The sequence below is a fragment of the Nomascus leucogenys genome, chromosome 8 (assembly GCF_006542625.1).
Source record: "Nomascus leucogenys isolate Asia chromosome 8, Asia_NLE_v1, whole genome shotgun sequence".
NCBI classification, from domain to species: domain Eukaryota; kingdom Metazoa; phylum Chordata; class Mammalia; order Primates; family Hylobatidae; genus Nomascus; species Nomascus leucogenys.
Genome location: NC_044388.1, coordinates 7,856,981 through 7,874,555, shown reverse-complemented (window position 1 = coordinate 7,874,555; position 17,575 = coordinate 7,856,981). Strand labels below are relative to the sequence as shown.

The following is a 17,575-nucleotide window of genomic DNA, read 5'->3' as shown; positions in this document are numbered from 1 at the left end:
CGCTTTTTCCTCCCTGCTATAAGGAACTTCAGACTGCCCCTCCACAAGGTTGCCTGCCTGGGCAGTCATCCAACTCTGTGTCCACCGCAAGGACAGTGGGGACAGTGCACCAAGACACAAGGACCAGGCTGGACCCTAAGATGCTCCGAACACCTGGGCAGCTGTTCCAGATTCACCGTCCCATTTTTCAGGATGGCACTTGTTTCCTGTTAGAGATGACTTACGGGAGATTGTGAATAATCACCAGCGCTTTTAGTGGCAGCCAAGTGACACTGAAGCTTGGCAGATGTCTATCAAAACCAGTTACGAGACTGGACAGCGAGGACCAGGAGAAAAAGGTTTATTTTTTAAAAAAGTACTCTGGTATTCGTATGATAAGCCCAATTTTGTTATGCCCAAGAACAAGGGGAGAACCTCATCTTCGCCATACTTGAGTCTGACTCAGCGTGGCTGTGACTCATCCTTCTAGGACAGCTCCCCTGCCACAATAGCGCAAATGGTGGCCTGGGGACTAAAATGACTTTGTCAAACAGTTGAATGGAGAGAAGGTGGTAGAGTTGCCACCTGATGCCAAGAACCCCCCCCCGCCCACCTCCGAGCTTTTCCTTTTTTTTTTTTGTTGAGACTGAGTTTTGCTCTTGTTGCCCAGGCTAGAGTGCAATGGCGCGATCTCGGCTCACTGCAACCTCCGCCTCCCGGGTTCAAGCGATTCTCCTGCCTCAGCCTCCTCAGTAGCTGAGATTACAGGCATGCGCCATCATGCCTGGCTAATGTTTTTGTATTTTTAGTAGAGACGGGGTTTCTCCATGTTGATCAGGGTGGTCTTGAACTCCCGACATCAGGTGATCCACCTGCCTTGGCCTCCCAAAGTGCTGGGATTACAGGCATGAGCCACCGCGCCCGGCCAGCTTTTCCTTTTAAGCTGTTCTCTTTAAGTTCATTGTAGCCAGGTTTCATGGCAAGGCACCATGATTTATACCACTGGCCCTGGATCTCCTTACGTGTTTATGTGACAAATTGGCACCCATATATTAACAAGCTTTACATTTGGCAAGACATAGGTAATGCCAGAAATCAAAGTGAGGGGCTTCTGGCAGGATTTCACATCTGCTAGCTTTTATATCGGATGCTTTCTCTAGGAGCTTGGCAAAAAGAAAACACCAAAATCAAAAGTAAAAAAATCAAATCAAAACAAAAAAATCAAACCAAAATAAAGATAACAACAGGCGAGAACTGGGACATGATCTTCTTATAGTTGGCTTATTACATGTATCTGTAGAATTATTTATTTCCTTAAACCTGTTTCCTTTTGTACTTTATGACATTTCTGTGCAACTAAAGTAAGAATCTGAGAGAACTCTAAACTGATATTTATAGATCCTACCCTCAAAACAGATAGATAGTGAGGTAGAGATGAACTAATGCTGTCAAGCACTGAATTAATAAGCGCTGGAGTAAAAACTAGGCCATTAGCTTCACTCAGGTCATCCTGAAGTAGTAAAGTAGCTCTTAGAGAATTACATTTTGTACTAATAAATGTTCACTTCTGCCCACCTTTCAGTTTTCCACATATATTTTTACAACTGCAAAGGATCAAGATAGAGAGAATGGACATTATGGGAGCAGGCAGGATGTGAAACCTCTTATTAATCCTATGGCTTAAAATTTATTTATAAATTGCAAAGTTAATCAGTTTCCTTAAATCTTCCATTTATTTTAGGAATTTTTTCAGCTCTTAAGAAAAAAGTTTTTGGAGGTCAGAAACTGATAGTGGACTTCTGAGAAAGAGAAGAGAGAAAGAAATTATAAGTAATTCAAAAGTCTTGTCTCTATGTGGAATATCATTTCCTTTCAAGCTGCAGAGTTTGAGTGGGTGTTTATTTGTTAATATCCTTCTGTTCCCCTCTCTCTTTCTTCTTTTTGTATTCCCATTAAGTGTAGGTTACACCTTTTGTAATTGCCCCACGATTCTTGAATATTCTCTTCTGATTTTTTTCTAGTCTTTCTTTCTTTGCTTTTCAGTTTTAGAAGTTTCTAGTGACATAGCCTCAAGCTCACCGATTCTTTACTCAGCAGGGTCTAGCCTAGTAATGAGCCCATCGAAGCATTCTTTATGTCTGTCACAATGTTCTTGATTTCTAGCATTTATGCTTGATTCTTTCTCAGAACTTCAATCTCTTTGTACATTATCTGTTGGTTTTTGCATATTGTTTATTTTTCCATTAGAACCTTTAGCATAATTATTTTAAATTCCCAACCTGACAATTCCAACATCCCTGTCATATCTGAGCCTGTTCTCATGCTTGCTCTGTTTCTTCAAACTGTGTTTTTTGCCTTTTGGTAAGCCTTGTAATTTTTTGTTGGAAACTAGTCATGATGCATAGGGAACAAAAGAACTTGGTACTGGTTCTTGAAGAAATTTCTTCTTGTGGGTTCCTGCTCTGCTAAATTGTGATTCTCTGTGTCTACCTGTTTGTCTCTCCAATTTTTGGGAGCAGCAGTTTGCTCTGTGACTTCATGTCTCTGATGGACCCAAGAAGGGTTGTTGATTTTTCAGTTCAACTTTTCACTTGTTAAAATGGAATGACAACTTCCAAGTTCCTTACATCCCATACTGGAAACTCTAAGTCCTCAGTCAATATTCTTTCATTACAGGAAATTGGAACCTTCCGATGAACTTAAGATGGGAAAAAGGAACAAAAAATAAGGAAATAATGTATTGAAAAGCTATGGGGTAGCTCAGAGAATTTTATGAAGACCTGTGCAGGCAAGTCATGGAGAATAAAGAATTGAGAGAAACTCTGGGCTTGCAGGGCTACCTTGGATTGCAGTCCCACCAAGCTTCAGTAGGAGGGATTATTCCTCAAAGGAAATTCAGGGCACTGCTAGCAGAAGCAGAGGAATGCGTTACAGGGATAAACACCTTTGTCCGGGGAAAGAGGAAACCAAGCAGCGCTGAGATCCTGACTCACTCTGGCCATTCCCCACTGGAATGGAGGACCACAGTTAATTTTTTAGATCAAACACTTACAGGATTCTCACCCAATGTTAGAATTCTGAATATTCTTTTTTTTTTTTTTGAGACGGAATCTGGCTCTGTCACCCAGGCTGGAGTGCAGTGGCGCAATCTCAGCTCACTGCAAGCTCCGCCTCCTGGGTTCACGCCATTCTCCTGCCTCAGCCTCCCGAGTAGCTGGGACTACAGGCACCCACCACAACGCCCAGCTAGTTTTTTGTATTTTTAGTAGAGACGGAGTTTCACCGTGTTAGCCAGGATGATCTCGATCTCCTGACCTTGTGATCCACCCGCCTCGGCCTCCCAAAGTGCTGGGATTACAGGAGTGAGCCACCACGCCTGGCCAGAATTCTGAATATTCTTTAGTGAATTTTTGGTTATTAGGGGTTGAATTTTTATATGAACATTATATAGATGACATTGATACATGAGAATACCACTTATTGTTCATAGGATTTATTTTATTTATTTTTATTTTTTAATTTTTTATAAAGATGGGGTCTTGCTATGTTGCCCAGGCTGGTGTCAAACTCCTAGCCTCAAGTGACCCGCCTGCTTGGCCTCCCAAAGTGCTGGGATTACAGGCATGAACCACTGAACCCAGCCTGGATTTATTTCAGACTTTTTCATTTGACATGTATTCTAAGTATCCATACTGTGTCTCCCTTTACCCATTTTAAGTAAACATTATGGAAAAAAAATTCCTAGGTAATGATTTTCCTAGTGTTTCTTTTTTTGCTTTGAAATAGAACCAAACTCTCTGAAGTAGCTGTCTGATTCAGAACCTACTTTGTTTTGCCAAGGAAAATTAAAGATAAAAAATTCAAGGCCCAGTAGACTACTTGCCAATGATTGATTTGGGGAATAAAGAGCATTCACCATCCTTTTCTGCTTACCTGATATATCAGTTTGGGGTCAATTGCAGACAACAAAATCTATTCAAGCTAGTTGGTGCTAAAGGGGATTTATTAGTAGGCATTGGTTGGCTTACAAACTCACTAGAAGAATTACAGGAGTAGACTCAAGGTTTTCTGAACAAGAATTAGAATGTCTCTAAATTGAGCAGGAAAGCTGACAGAAAGTGGCAGAACCAGGAAGCCACTGACCAAAGTCCTTCAACTATACCGGTATAGATGCTCTGTGCTCACTCTTTGAGAAAATTGATGTTAGGCATGAAAATCAGTAGAGGAGATTGTAAAAGAGTAGTACAAAAGTCACAGAGGCAAAAGGAAGAGTGTTTCAAAGAGAACAGAATGGGAAAGAGGATCTCAGAAATGTCTATCCATCAACAAGGAGGCCGATGGAAATCTTAGAAGAATCATTCTAGTGAGCTTAATGAAGCCAGAATGCAGTGGGTAAAGGAGTGAGTGGGAGGTACAAAAACAAAGGCGGTGTGCACCACTCTTTCAAAAAAGCCTGGCTGTGAAAAAGAAGGGGGGGGGGTGTTGTTAGAGTGTGACATAGTGGAGAGAGGGTGACTTTCTCATTTTAGAAGGTGGGAGAGACTAGTAGTACATTTTTAAATTCTTGTAGGAGGAATCCTATTGAGTAGAAGTAGTTGACGAACATACAGGAGAACAATGTGTAATAGAGTGTGGTTCTTGAAAAGGTGGGAAGTGGTAAGATCAGAGAGTTGAGGAGAGGGTGGGAGTGGTAGGGTCAGATATCTGAAATATCTGCAATAAAGAATGGGAGAGAGCAGTTCAGGCATCACATCGGGGTCACTGGGTAGCTTTGAGTCCTAACACAGCATATCTGTACTTAAAAAATGAAGTATCACAAATATCTAATAGGTAGATTCTAAAATGTGGGACTGGCCCAGTCATGGTGGGATGGGAGCTGTGCAACTCCTGTTATATATGGCTGAGAAGTTAGCAAATTTTATGGATCTGTTAAGATACTTCTGATTATAAGGCATAAATATAACTTAAATTCAATTGTGAAATGAAGGAAATGTATTGGCTCACATGGAAAAGTCCAAAGGTGTGTGGACCTCAAGCACAGTTTGATCAAGGCTTCCTTTGTGAAATACTTTCTTTGGCCCCACTCTATGTTCTGGCTTTCTTCTTATCTTGTCTTCCCTCAGGATTACACTGTGACTGCTAGTAGTAGCCAGGGCTGAGGATTCCAGGAAAAAACCAGAAGAGTCGGGAGGGACAGGAAAAAATACCTGCCTTCTGCTGCTTTTTGTTCCAATCCAATGTTCCACCATTTGTCCCCTTGGCAGGACCTGACAAAAAGCCAGAGGGCAAGAGAGCTGAGAATCAGCTCCAATACAGAGCAGATGAAGGGAAGTATGGGAATGTGAATCTAAACGCAAACAAGCAGATATTTGGCACAGGTTCAAGAGATACTAGACAGCCCAGATGGAGTGGCCCTCTTAGGAGTGGCCCTGGAGCAAGGTAGACAGAGATCCTCCCCGCACACAGAACCTGAAGAACTCATTCCACTACCAGCTGGTGGAGGCCTTGTCCATCCTAGGCCACAGGAGGTGATGGCTGCCATATACTGGTGGCACAGTACGCCATTAGACATGGTATGCTATTCGGGGTGGGAGTTTGTCTCTCAGCTAGCCAATTCTCCACCTTTCTACAGTGAATTGGGGGTGGCTGAATGTCTTATTTAGCCACATCCTGACCTGAATAAAGGGAATTCCCTTCATTCACATGGAGAACCTGAGTGCTGGAAGTTTGCTGCTGTTCTAAGTGAAGGCAGCTTTGGGTTGTCTTTGGGAAAGGGGACAAGAGTGCTTCGATGGTACAAATAAGTTGTATTACATTAAGAAAAGCATATATAAAAAAGGAGAGTGTGTGCTAGCCAGCTAGGGGCTGGGCTGTGCTTGCTATTGTTTTGGGCTGTTAGCATGGTTTTTTTCCCTCCTTCTCCACATGCTCCGGAGCTTTAACAGGGACCCCACACTGGTAAGACACTTGGCTTGGAAAGCACTTTACATAGTGCGCATGGCTCAATCCGCCAGTCTCCCACGATCTCTGTCCACACACTCCTCAGGAGTGGGGATTATAGTGGAATGCCTGTGGACCAGACAGCCAATGGGTTGGATGAAGTAGACAGCTGTTGTTTTTGTCTGCCCATCATCCCTTCCTGTGGGAATTAACCTCCACCCTCCATGTGGTTCTGGAAAGGGCTCAAATCACAGGCACCCACACCTTGTCGCTAGAGGAGTCCATGTGACCTCAGGTAGGCCAATCTGATACTCTTTTCCAGGAATTTGAATTGGGGACAGACACAACGAGGCCAGGAAAAAGCTGACCATGGCTCATCTGGTGGCAGTGCCCTGAAGCTAGTTAAGCTGGTGGCAGAGCCCTGGAGAGGCAGGAGTTTCTCACCAGAATCTCGAGCACTGCCTGCTCCCTTCCTTCCTGAGGCCTGGGTGGTCAGCTATGTGCACTCCCCAGTGCTCCTCCTAGAAACCTTTTCTTCCTTCCTGAGAGTTTTCTGTTCCTGATAACCAAAAACCTCCGAAACAATAATCAACATGATTTAAAGACGTAGCCATCACCACAGAGTTTAAGAGTTGAAGTTGGATCTCCCTTGCTGGGGTTTTTTTGGGACAGAGATACTGTAAGTTCACACACATCACCAAGGTTCTCGGACAAGATGTGTTGCACAGAAGCCCATGGACCCTATATGCTTTTGAAAAACAGAAAGGTGGAAGAAAACATTTCATAACCTGGGTTATACAAGTATTTTCTTAGAAGATATGGCTTCAAAGTAACACATGAATTTTCTTTTTAATTTATCTAATATTATAAAAAAGTAATATACTAAGGGTGCTTCTTCAGGATAAACTTATACTCTTGCCTTCTGCCTGCTGAATTTTATGAAAAGGGTAATGTTTTTTCTTATCGTGTTTATTAGTGTTATGAATATTTTACTGCTAATTTAGGAATACCCTGTTGCTGAAAGATAACTGTTGGACATGCACAGATGGTTACGATCCTAAACACTGTGCTTACAAATAATTTATTATTTCATACATTTGTTTTTCAGCAAAAATGCATAGTTACAATATTTACACAGAATTTCATATTCAAGACTGTAGGGAACAAATGTCTCAGGAAACCAAAATCATAGCAAATCATACAACAGAAATGTGTCACATTTTTTTTTCAGCTACATGCACAGAACTGGCCAAAGTGATACCTATTTCTATAGATTATTTTATCACATAATGGAGAATTAAGATAAAGTAATGCTTTTCTGTTAGAATACACTATTGATTTGAAACCACATGTTAGTCCGTGCCTGGAAGCTCACATACCCTGAGAATGCCTCTCTTGCTAGCTAAATACAGTTCTTTAGGATGTAGGTAAGGACTGGAGTAAGGGTAGCCTAAAAAGAATGAATCTGGCAAGTAATGGGAAAAATTTATTTATGCCCGCATCATTTTTACTCCCTTCTTTCTCCGTCATCACCCTTAAATGAACTTAAAAACAAAAACAAAAAACAGACACATGAAGGTCTCTATTTGATCACTGTTAACTCTTCCCTCTGCCTCTGACCTGAGGAAAAAATGAGTATGGCCCTTCAAGTATAATGCCCTTTACTGCAAAAGGGGACCTGCTGGTTGTACCTTCTTGCAAATCCAAGAACAGTCACCGTATTTAAAACCTTAGTTTGGAAATGGGTGAACCTCATAAGGCAGATGGTTGGAGAAGGCCTAAATACACATGGAATCCTTTTAGAAATCTTTTCTCTTCAAGCTGGGTATGTGGAAAGTGAAGTTTCAAGGGTAGTGAAAATGGCCTGGGAGACGGCTGAAATGAAGAGAGCTCAGAGCGACCACATGGTCTATACAAATTAAAAAAAAAAAAAAAAAAAAAAAAAGCAGCCACAGAATCCTCCCCCAGCCCTGAAACACAGAAAGCCTTTTCCCAGTCCATATAGTGATGGCATGGGGCTTATTCTTCTTTCTGTTCTGAAGAAACAAGGGACAGAGTTCCAGGGCTATACATTTTATTGGCTATGTTATTCACCATGCTTATAAACTCATCAAAGTGAAAGGTGCCTCACCTCTTTATTGCCTTGGTACTCAGCTGATTGGCTAGAATAATTTTGTTCATAGCCTCCAGAAAAGAAAACTAGCCTGTTCGAAAAGTAGACCTTCTGTGCTAGGTTTTGCTGGAAGAGGGAATTTAATAAAGTTTCTAACCAGAATTTTTAAAAAGACTTTTAAATTTAGCCATGAGACACCCCTAAAACCTATCTCATGTGTTTTCTTCTTTTTTAAAAAATGATTTGTATCCTTCTTTAAACTATACATTATTTACATTTTTAAAGACCTACTAGGTCTTTATCATTTGGGTAAGAGCTCAAGGTGATTAAACTCCCCGGATAAAGATGAGTCTTTCCAAAAAGCTCTGGTTCTCACCTATGTGCTAAGGCCTGTTTTTACAAACAAATGTCTACTAGAAACTTTACAAATATAAAATTAAAATACTTTTTAAAAAAATTTTCCCATGAATTTTATTTTTTGCATCCAGCATATTAAAAACAGATTATGCTTTCCAACTAGAGATGGAACTAAGAAGAAGTGAAATTGTGTCCCCATGCTTTATCTAGAAACAAGAGTTTATTTACACAGTGTCCTTCCAATATCATGGCGAACTGGGAGAAGCAGGGCCATCTTTACAGCATGGCCAAATGGCCACCTGAAGACCCCCCATTCTGCCTTGAGTGCTTATTGCGTATTTTGGGTGGAGGTATAAGGCATGAGGGAAAGGTGGCCTGTCACTTTTACACATTGGAGAATAATTTTGCACATTCAAGAAATTTTCCTTGAGAAATGCCATGTTTGGAATAGCTTCCAGAGACTGATTGAGAACAAAAGCATTAAAGCGAGTGCATTACATTTAGAAGCACAATACATTGGGAAACATTCTCAAAAGCTCAAAGAACAGGCTGTTTTTCCATTGAGCTAAATAGTAAATAAGTGTGCATACTGTTGCATATAGGTATATGTTCAGAGCTTTCAAAAGTCACATCCTGCCACAATTAACAGCTAAATGAGCATTCTTGGCCCCTGACCTATAAATAAACACTCTAATTCTGCAGCTTGCTCACAGATTCTTAAGAAGCCATTCTAGAACAAAAATGCCTACAAACTGGTTAGAAACCTGCAAACCAGAAATGCAATACAGTTATCCTTTTTTAAATGACAACAACAGAAATTTGTATTAGCTTTTGGAAGGGTGACTATGAAGAACTGACATCCATTTTCACAATTAAGAAATAATTATTCACAATATTGAAGAAGCCAAATCTTCAATAAGAAAACGTGTGGCCTCTCACAAAAGAATACAGTAGTGCTCAGCTTCAACCACTGAATGCTTCCTTTTTCAGTTTGTCTAGGCTTGTTTGCTTTTTGTCAGGTGATGTATGTCAGAGAATATTGGCAATCCTTCAAGAAGATGATTCAAAAGGTGATGTACAATTGGCTGATGCTATCCCGTAATGCCTTTTTGCCTCTGTCGTAATTTTACGGAAACAAATTAAGGACTTTAAGCCAGGAGATAAATGTACCACTCAAAAAAAATGTCCAAAATATACCTGGACACTCGTGCTTAGGTCAAATGCAACAAGATGTGGTTAAGCTGACAGACAGAATTCCTTGCCTGTCTACTCGAACGCTAACACCCTGGGAGTTCACATGCTTTTCTAAGGACAAAATTTAACTCGGGCTAACTGCACAGTTGAACTTGCTGCCCCATTCTGACTGTTTGACTCTAATCCTCTTTGTTCTCCCCTTCCCGTGCATTCTTCCTATCTTTTTTACATCTGACACTTTTTAATGATTTCCTGCAGATTAATGTTTTCTAAGACATGTTTCATAAGTTACAACACAAAGATGCTAAAAGGCTAGAGAGCATTAGTTAATCTCAGATAATTTTGGAGATCTAACCATTTACCTTCTTATGTATGTGGTTGGTTGGTTTTATTACACTATAAAATTCAGACACTTAAAGACATCACAATTTAGGCACTTTGGATGATCCACTCTTCATAATAGTATGAATACACTATCAATCTTCCAGTAGTTATCATTATTAGTGTTTTCATAATATAAGTGATAAGTTTTTCAATTCTGTACATATGCTGACTGTTCCCTCATCTGGATTGTACATTACATTTTCAAGTTATTTTTAACAATAGGCCTAGGAGCACACAGAAAAAGAAAAAAGAAAGAGATTGGTTGCTGAGGAAGTCAGCACATGAACAGAAATAAGATTCTATGGATTGCACTTATGCTAGCAAAAGAAGAGACCCAAACTCAGGGACTTACAGCATTCTACCTACAGCCAAGGTCAGAGTTTGGTTCCCGGCCAGAGAGACTTTCTGGGGCTTCTCTCTTCCACCAGAAGACAAAAGGGTAATGGCTGTAATAATACGGACGGGTCCTTGCCCAGTGTTTTACACACAGTAGGTGCTCAAAGATCATGAAACGTATGATACGAGTGCATGAATGAACAGCTCAAAGAATGCTGACAGAGTGAAGTCAGCAGAGGTAAACTTCAACAGTTGAAGAACAAGATGGTAACAACCATTTTAAGTGGCTGATAACATTTTATTTGAGTTATTTTGATCTAATTTCAAAGACAGCCATATCTTACTTTGCTCAATTTTAAAGTTAGTCAATTAAGGGATTGTATCTATACCTGTTTTTCCAATTAGTGTCTGTGTGCTTGGCCAGGCATCACAGCCATGCAAACTAGTAAACACAGTTGAGCACACAATGGTCTCCGCATTCTAATGCCAGTTTGAAAACTTAATCCTGTCACCTTGGACCAACTATAAAGCCTTGAAATGGAGATAACTCCCACCATACCTGTCTCCTATTATAGCTTTGTGCAGATTAATTAAAGTTATGAAGAGATTTAAAGATAAAAATTCCTGTTTATTATTGCTGTTAGTCCTCAGAGTTGGCACCAAATCAGGAAAAAATGATATAAATCACCTCTGTCCCAAAATTTTGCATTTTTAGAAATGATTCCTATGAAGTATCACTATAAATTAGGCTAAAGTGTCTTTTGACTGCAAGCACTTACAAGCTGGATTTATGAATGGAAACATATGAAGGCCACTCTGTCCAGCTCTGTGGCCCCATACTTTCTCCCTGGGCTATTTATAGAAAGTGTATGGCTAGTGGAAAAGTTCACATTTATTTTTACAAGCCAGTCATGACATGACCGAGGAACTCATTTCCTCTCTCTGGGAAGGTCATCTTCTTCACCTGAGCTACAAGAACGGCAGGGAAGAAAGGAACCCCATTAGCCAACGAAGTCAGTCTGAGTCAGCCCCAGAGACCAACCCACGGGGTGACAGGCACTGAAGTCAAACACCTTCATTTTCCAGGCATGACTCTATGGCGCTGCTCCTTGAGATGTCATCCAGGTCATGACTAACAAGTAAAAATGAAACATATTACATAATATGCTTCAAAATTCGACTGCCAAAATAGGTTGTACATAGATAATGGAGTGAATTCTTATTTACAATTTGTCCTACATTTCAAACAGCTGAACACAATAAAGTAAAACTGAATTTTAATGTGGCAAAATGGAAAGTGTGAAAAATATTTTAAAATATATATTGTTCTAATTGCCACATTACCTTGAAATATGTAATAAATCTGGATAGTTCCATGCAAATGGGGAGATTCAAAGTAAACATTTGCTTCTAAAACATCAAGAAATTTAGCAAATTTAGCAAATAAACTGTATAGTTTAACAAATCATCCCTGGCTTTGACTAGTGTATATGGTACCTATTTGCAAACATGAAGTGAAGCCAAACCAGTTTTCAACTAGAATATTCTCTTGTCATTATTATATGTGGTCTACAAAATCAAAGATGGAATGGGAAAGAACAGTGGACGGAGGAAAAGGCAAAGGGAAGAGGAAAGTGAATCCTCATTCTCTCTGGGACATACTGGGTGCTGAAACCTGTATGGCAAAAAGTGTGTCATCTCACTGTACTCATGCAGCATAATCACCTGAAAAATGATATGAGTATAATTTTATCCTTAAGTGGCCTCTCCTTAAGGTCAAAGACACAGGACAAGAAGAGAATTCTGTCTGTGGACCTGGAAGAACAACAAAAAAATTAAAATGACAAATTTGGTGTTTTAGTTATTGTTCTCAAACTCATTAATCCTTGCTAGAAGTCTTCCTCCTGAAAGTTCCTTCTGAAACTGAGGTCCCATTTTACAAAGAAACTACATAATATGCTTCACCCTGTTTCTCTAGCTTCCAAACCAATGTTCTTTGGGGCTCCAGAAAAAACAACGACATGCAAATAAATTTGCATGTGGAAATATCCTGATTTCCACAGTTGTCCTTGAATGCATGTAATGAATTAAGTTACAGCTGAGGAATAATATCCATGGTAAGTACAAATTAGCCTCTGTAACCTAACAGGAATCTCCTTGCACTTCACAAAGGATGAGACACTGACACTCATCAACAACTGTGCAAAGTGTATTTACAATCTCAATAAGAGATTCTAAATTAAATATAGACATATATAAATTGAACTTCTATGTGCAAAGTAACACACACAAGGATACCGGTTCCTCCAGGGAATTGTGCTGAGCTTCTCTGTTTACAGAGAAGTGATTAAAAGCATAAACAAAACCAGCAATTGTTTTAGAAGCGCCAGCCTACCAGTGCTGAGTAAGTGTTCATCTACCTCATATGCATGATCTAAGTTATATCATAAAATCAAGATGCACCTGTGGGACATGATCATCCTGCCCAAGACCTTCAGCCAGGCGGTGGAGATCAAGCCCAAGATGATCCACCACTACCTGGGCAAGCTCTCCATCACCTACAAGCCAGTGAGGTACAGCTGGCTGGGTATCAGGACCACCTACTCCTCCTGCTGAGCCAACAAAGGCACACGTCTCCAAACAAAACAAAACAAAAGAAACAAAACAAACAAAACAAAACAAAACAAAACAAAACTCCCATTCAATGACTTACTTGGCTTCTAACAAAATGACCTACCGGGAAGTGTGATAAGTATTTAAACAAGTCATCTCAGTGGTTTGTGTTAATCTAGAGTGGCCATCTCAATTACAGGTTAGCATTTGTAAGAAATGTCTAAATAACATTGGCTAATCTGTTTGTTAGAAAGGATCTCAGCGACATGTTAACGAATGTTTCAAGGATTTAGGGTGACTGCCAATCATTTCCATAGTCTGGACCCAAATCAAACTTCAGCATTTAACTAGGCAAGTGTAATCTTATTTAACTCAAAATTCTCAGTGACAATAATGTGCTCCTGCCTTTCATAAGAAAACTGCCTCGTTTATTCTTGGATATTATATTTTTAATTTTAAGCAAGGATGGATGGCATCAGTCTAGAACTTCTCCCATGGCTGCATTAGGAACACATCTACATTAGCGGGTTGGCTCTTTGTCCTTATTGGGAACCCAAATGCTCTGCATGCTCCTATAAGCTACTTCCAATCCTACCAAAAACTTGAAACCAACGCCATCTTCTGCCCTCCTGGATGGACCATGAAACCTTGATTTGCAGTCAGGTAAGAAAAGCTTATTCTTACTACTCTCCCCATGTAAGAAACTGTGTTTGAGGACCAGTCATTTGGACTTTGCTTCAAAAGGCACATTTATTCCAGTGGCAATTTAAATAAGTAGAGAAGGAAAGAAAAAGATTAAAAACAAAACAAACAAAAACCAGGATGGGTTTTGTGGAATACATTAAACAAAAATCTGGGGTCTACACAAACCACTCGAGCTCCTCACCAATAGTTTAACCAGAGTCCCTAAGGTAGAATTCACAGTTGTATCATGACACAGGCCTTCAGAAAACACTGTTTAAGAAAGTAGTTGAGAACTCTCAAGCAGCTTCCCCTGATGTCCAGTTCAAGTGTATGCAATGCAGAAGGCTGTGAAATTCAAAACTATGTGACAAAGAAAATTCAGTGCATATCACAGGCTTTGATAAATTATGAAAAATCAATGTATATATTACTATTTAAATAACATCTGAAAAACATTTTGAAATAATTAACTTGTGTTCACATTCCATGCATTTTCTAGCAGGTTAAGCCCTGAGTTTGCGTCTTTGTGCCTGTTTCCTAGAAAGCTCCATTCTTTTGACAAATCCAGGCATTCCTCAGACTGAAACAGAAGTTCCCAAGGATTCTATTTACCCTCTTTACTGTGTACCTGACCTCATAGGGGCTACTCCTTATTACCAATGGCACGGATGATTAGAAAAGCAAACTCTTTAGGGCTTCATTTGGGATTTTACTCACTGCCTTTGAGAAATCCCTGGATGACAAAGACATCACCTGAATTTTCTCCAGGGGCAAGAACAAGTGACTATCTCCCTCCCGCTTGACCACCCCCGCCAACCTCCCTCCTTCAAAGCCTCCAATGGGTTGGGATCCCTTTGTAGCAGTGAACTTTTTCCCTATAGTTTTGCAGCACCTTCCTTGAGCAAAGAAGAAAACACAACGAAACTTGAAAACAAACCAACAATAGCAACAACAGAAACTCCAAACAGATGGGCGAACCAGTAGTCTCCTCCACGGCGGAGGCTCACTTTTTACTGCAGAATTCGGAGCTGTTTAGGAACTTCCTGATGACCAGCCCCAGGCAGACCACCAGCAGCAGCATGTAGCCCACAGTACCTGAGAAAGTGGGTGCGGCAGGCGGCGCCTGGAGGAACTGGCGCAGGCCCTCTTCTACGTAGTACACCTGGTCGTAGATGCTGAGGAAGGTGAAGATGTGGAAGAGCTGGTGGCTGTGGCCGATGATGTCGAAGAGACCCGGCTGGATGCGCTCGGGGATCTTGCTCACGTTGAAGAAGGCGGCCACCACTAGCCAGAAGTAGCGGCGGTAGAAGTGCACGAAGAGTGTGGGGTTCTCCCCACGCAGGTCGAAGAGCCAGCTCTCGAGCATAATGGGGCAGGCCATGCTGAGCGGCATGACGAAGACGAAGGTGCGCAGCGCGAACGGGTAGGTACACCAGTCGGTACGGCTCTTGCAGCAGGCCACAGTGCAAGCCACCGCCAGCACGAAGGCCACGGGCAGCACCAGGGCGCGGTAGGCGGCGATAAGGCGCGTACAGTCCACGTGCCAGCCCAGGCGCTGCTGCAAGTATGGAGTCATGACTCTGGCATCCAGCAAACTGAGGCCTGGCAACAGGTAGTAGTAGTAGGCCACCGTGCTGCCGAAGCCGTAGTAGCTGATGGACGCATAGTCCAGGTAGAAGAAGGCGGCGCGCAGGCGCAGCGACAGGCAGCTGAACACGTGCGCCGTGCAGCTCATGGCGAAGGTCAGCAGCACTCCCGACGCGTAGCACCACAGCGGTAGCAGCCACGGGTGGTGGAAGGGCACGTCGCCGCCGCTCAGGAAGAACAGACGGCAGAACTTGCTCAGGAACAGCAGCAGCGGGATGAAGTGCGTCCAGAAGTTGAGAGTCTCGTTGGTAGGCTTCAGCACCGAGGCTAGGCACTCCTGGGCCGTGCACGGCAGACGCCGGTAGCCCGACAAGATGAAGCACTCCACGAAGTCGTCGGGCACCTCGTCCCAGCGCAGCAGCGGCTTGGCAGACGCTGGGGGGTCCCGGGCGGCTGCAGAGAGGGAGTTCCGGGCGGCCCCCGAAGCTGCCGGGGCCGGGGCCGGAGGGCCTTTTGTGCCCGCGCCCCGGGGCTGCAGGCGCCGCGGCATGGTGCCCGGGGCTCGGCTAGGGCGCCCGCAGGCGACCTCTGGCGCCGGCTCCCGGGCGCTGGGCAGCCCCCGCCGGCCGCCGTCGGAGGCTTTGTGCCCACGCCGGGGGCGTCGCTGCAGGTTTAGGAGAAGACCCGTGCCTCCGAGCAGCCGCTCCTAAAAATTAAATCAACAAGAGAATCAATTAATAGGCAGCGCTGCGACCGCCAGGAGCGCGGAGCGCGCAAGGCTCAGCGGCTTCCTCGCCAAGCCCCTGCTACCGGCGCGCGGCCGCCCGCGCTGCGGCAGCGGCGGCGGCGGCGGCGCGGCTGACTGCGGCGGCAGCGCGGCGGCGGTGACTGGGCATCGCGTGGTGCGGGTGCCTCCGCCGCCGCCCCCGGGGCGGGAGGCGGGGATGTGCGAGCCGAGGCGAGGAGGGAGGGACGGGCGCACCGAGGAAGGGCGGGGGCCTCCCAGGCTAGGGTTTCGCGGCCGCTTTGGGGGATGGAGATGTCCCCTGTCTCGAGTTCCGTACCATCCCCCTCCTCGGGCCGCCGCAACCCGGGCCGCCCCGTTAATGATTGATGCGGGGGCCGCAGGCTGGTCGGCGACGCGGCGGCGCGCGCGCTGAGGACCAGAGTCGGCCCTGCGGTTCGAAACCCGACAGCCACGCGGGCGTTCTGGAGGACACTGGGGAGCCGTGTTCGCGGGGGGCGGGGAGCTGCGGCTGCGGGGGGAGGGGAGGGCGCCCGAACCGGGCAGGGCGGAGAGATGCGCCAGCGGTAATCTCCGGCGGTGTCCCGGGAGGGGGGCACTCCGGAAGTCGGGGGGCTTTAAGCCCGCGTCCGGATCGGGGCCGTGTCATTGTCAGCTACCTGGGGATGCGCCTCTCGCTCCCTCTCTGTCTCTGCGTGTGTGTTAGTGTGTGTGTGTGTGTGTGTGTGTGTGTGTTGGCTTCTCTACGCACTACACGAAGCCTTAGTTGGTCTTCTTTCGTCTAGTGGAGGCGCTCAGGTGCGTCACCATCCTCGCGTTTCCCTCGCCCTTGTCCTGTCCGAAAGAACCGTCCGCAAGCTGCCCTGTGGTCGCGCTCACCAGCCCTTCGAGCCGCAGCTAAACCATCTTCTTGTTCTTGTGTCTTTAACTAGGACTTCTGTTTGGCACTGAGTCCGACAGCTCAGGACTGGCTGCTCAAACTCCACAATTTAATGAAAAATCTCAGATGATGACTCAGAAAACCTCTAATGATCTGAGGAACATATTAAGAGATTCCAAAGTCAAAGGCTGATCATGGAGGGCACTGATGAGGGGAGATTTCAGGTAGGAGGTGCTTTCTAGCAGGAACTAACGAGAATGAAGTCCAGTTGGTAGAAACGGAGGGGGTGGCTTGGATAAATCTTACGTACCTGGCAGGCTCGGTTGGGTGGCTGGAGACCAGAAGAAAGGAACACTGGAAGAATGAAAACAGTTGTGATGCACTGCAGTGTGAAAATACGCCCTTGAGCCTTAAAGAAAGGGGCTTAAGGCCGGGCGCGGTGGCTCACGCCTGTACTCCCAGCTACTCGGGAGGCTGAGGCAGGAGAATCGCTTGAACCCAGGAGGCGGAGGTTGCAGTGAGCCGAGATCGCGCCACTGTACTCCAGTCTGGGCGACAGAGCGAGACTCCGTCTCAAAAAAAAAAAAAAAAAGAAAGAAAGAAAAGAAAGGGTACTTCCTCTAGGTTAAGGAAGATTTACTTAGTAGAGCCTCAAGATGGATTTAAGTTATGGATAAGGATTATTTGGGCCGGGCGCGGTGGCTCACGCTTGTAATCCCAGCACTTTGGGAGGCCGAGGCGGGCGGATCACGAGGTCAGGAGA

General features: G+C 44.0%; 1 protein-coding gene across 2 annotated transcripts; it reads right to left on the bottom strand.

Moving 5' to 3' along the window:
* Positions 1 to 1,251: 1,251 nt before the first annotated feature.
* PAQR9 (progestin and adipoQ receptor family member 9) lies at positions 1,252 to 16,071 on the bottom strand. Of its 2 annotated transcripts, XM_030816704.1 has the most exons (3): positions 14,608 to 15,881; positions 5,187 to 5,246; positions 1,252 to 2,677 (listed from the first exon to the last, which is right to left on the bottom strand). In XM_030816704.1, exons 1-3 carry the CDS (start codon positions 15,735 to 15,737, stop codon positions 2,650 to 2,652), a joined length of 1,218 nt encoding a protein of 405 aa, XP_030672564.1. In that variant the 5' UTR covers positions 15,738 to 15,881; the 3' UTR covers positions 1,252 to 2,649. The 2 variants fall into 2 exon arrangements, with proteins under 2 accessions (XP_030672564.1, XP_030672565.1); XM_030816705.1 differs by lacking the exons at positions 1,252 to 2,677; positions 5,187 to 5,246 and having other exon boundaries at positions 13,641 to 16,071.
* Between the last annotated feature and the right edge of the window lie 1,504 nt (positions 16,072 to 17,575).

Bases quoted from the DNA above. Each gene is read 5' to 3' on its own strand.
- PAQR9 (XM_030816704.1), bottom strand. From the start codon at position 15,737: ATGCCGCGGCGCCTGCAGCCCCGGGGCGCGGGCACAAAAGGCCCTCCG. The intron at 5,247-14,607 runs GTGAGCCTCCGC...GCTTTTTGTCAG, and splicing joins TCCGAATTCTGCAGTAAAAA to GTCCTGCCAAGGGGACAAAT. The intron at 2,678-5,186 runs GTATTTTTTCCT...TCCCATCTTAAG, and splicing joins CAAAAAGCAGCAGAAGGCAG to TTCATCGGAAGGTTCCAATT.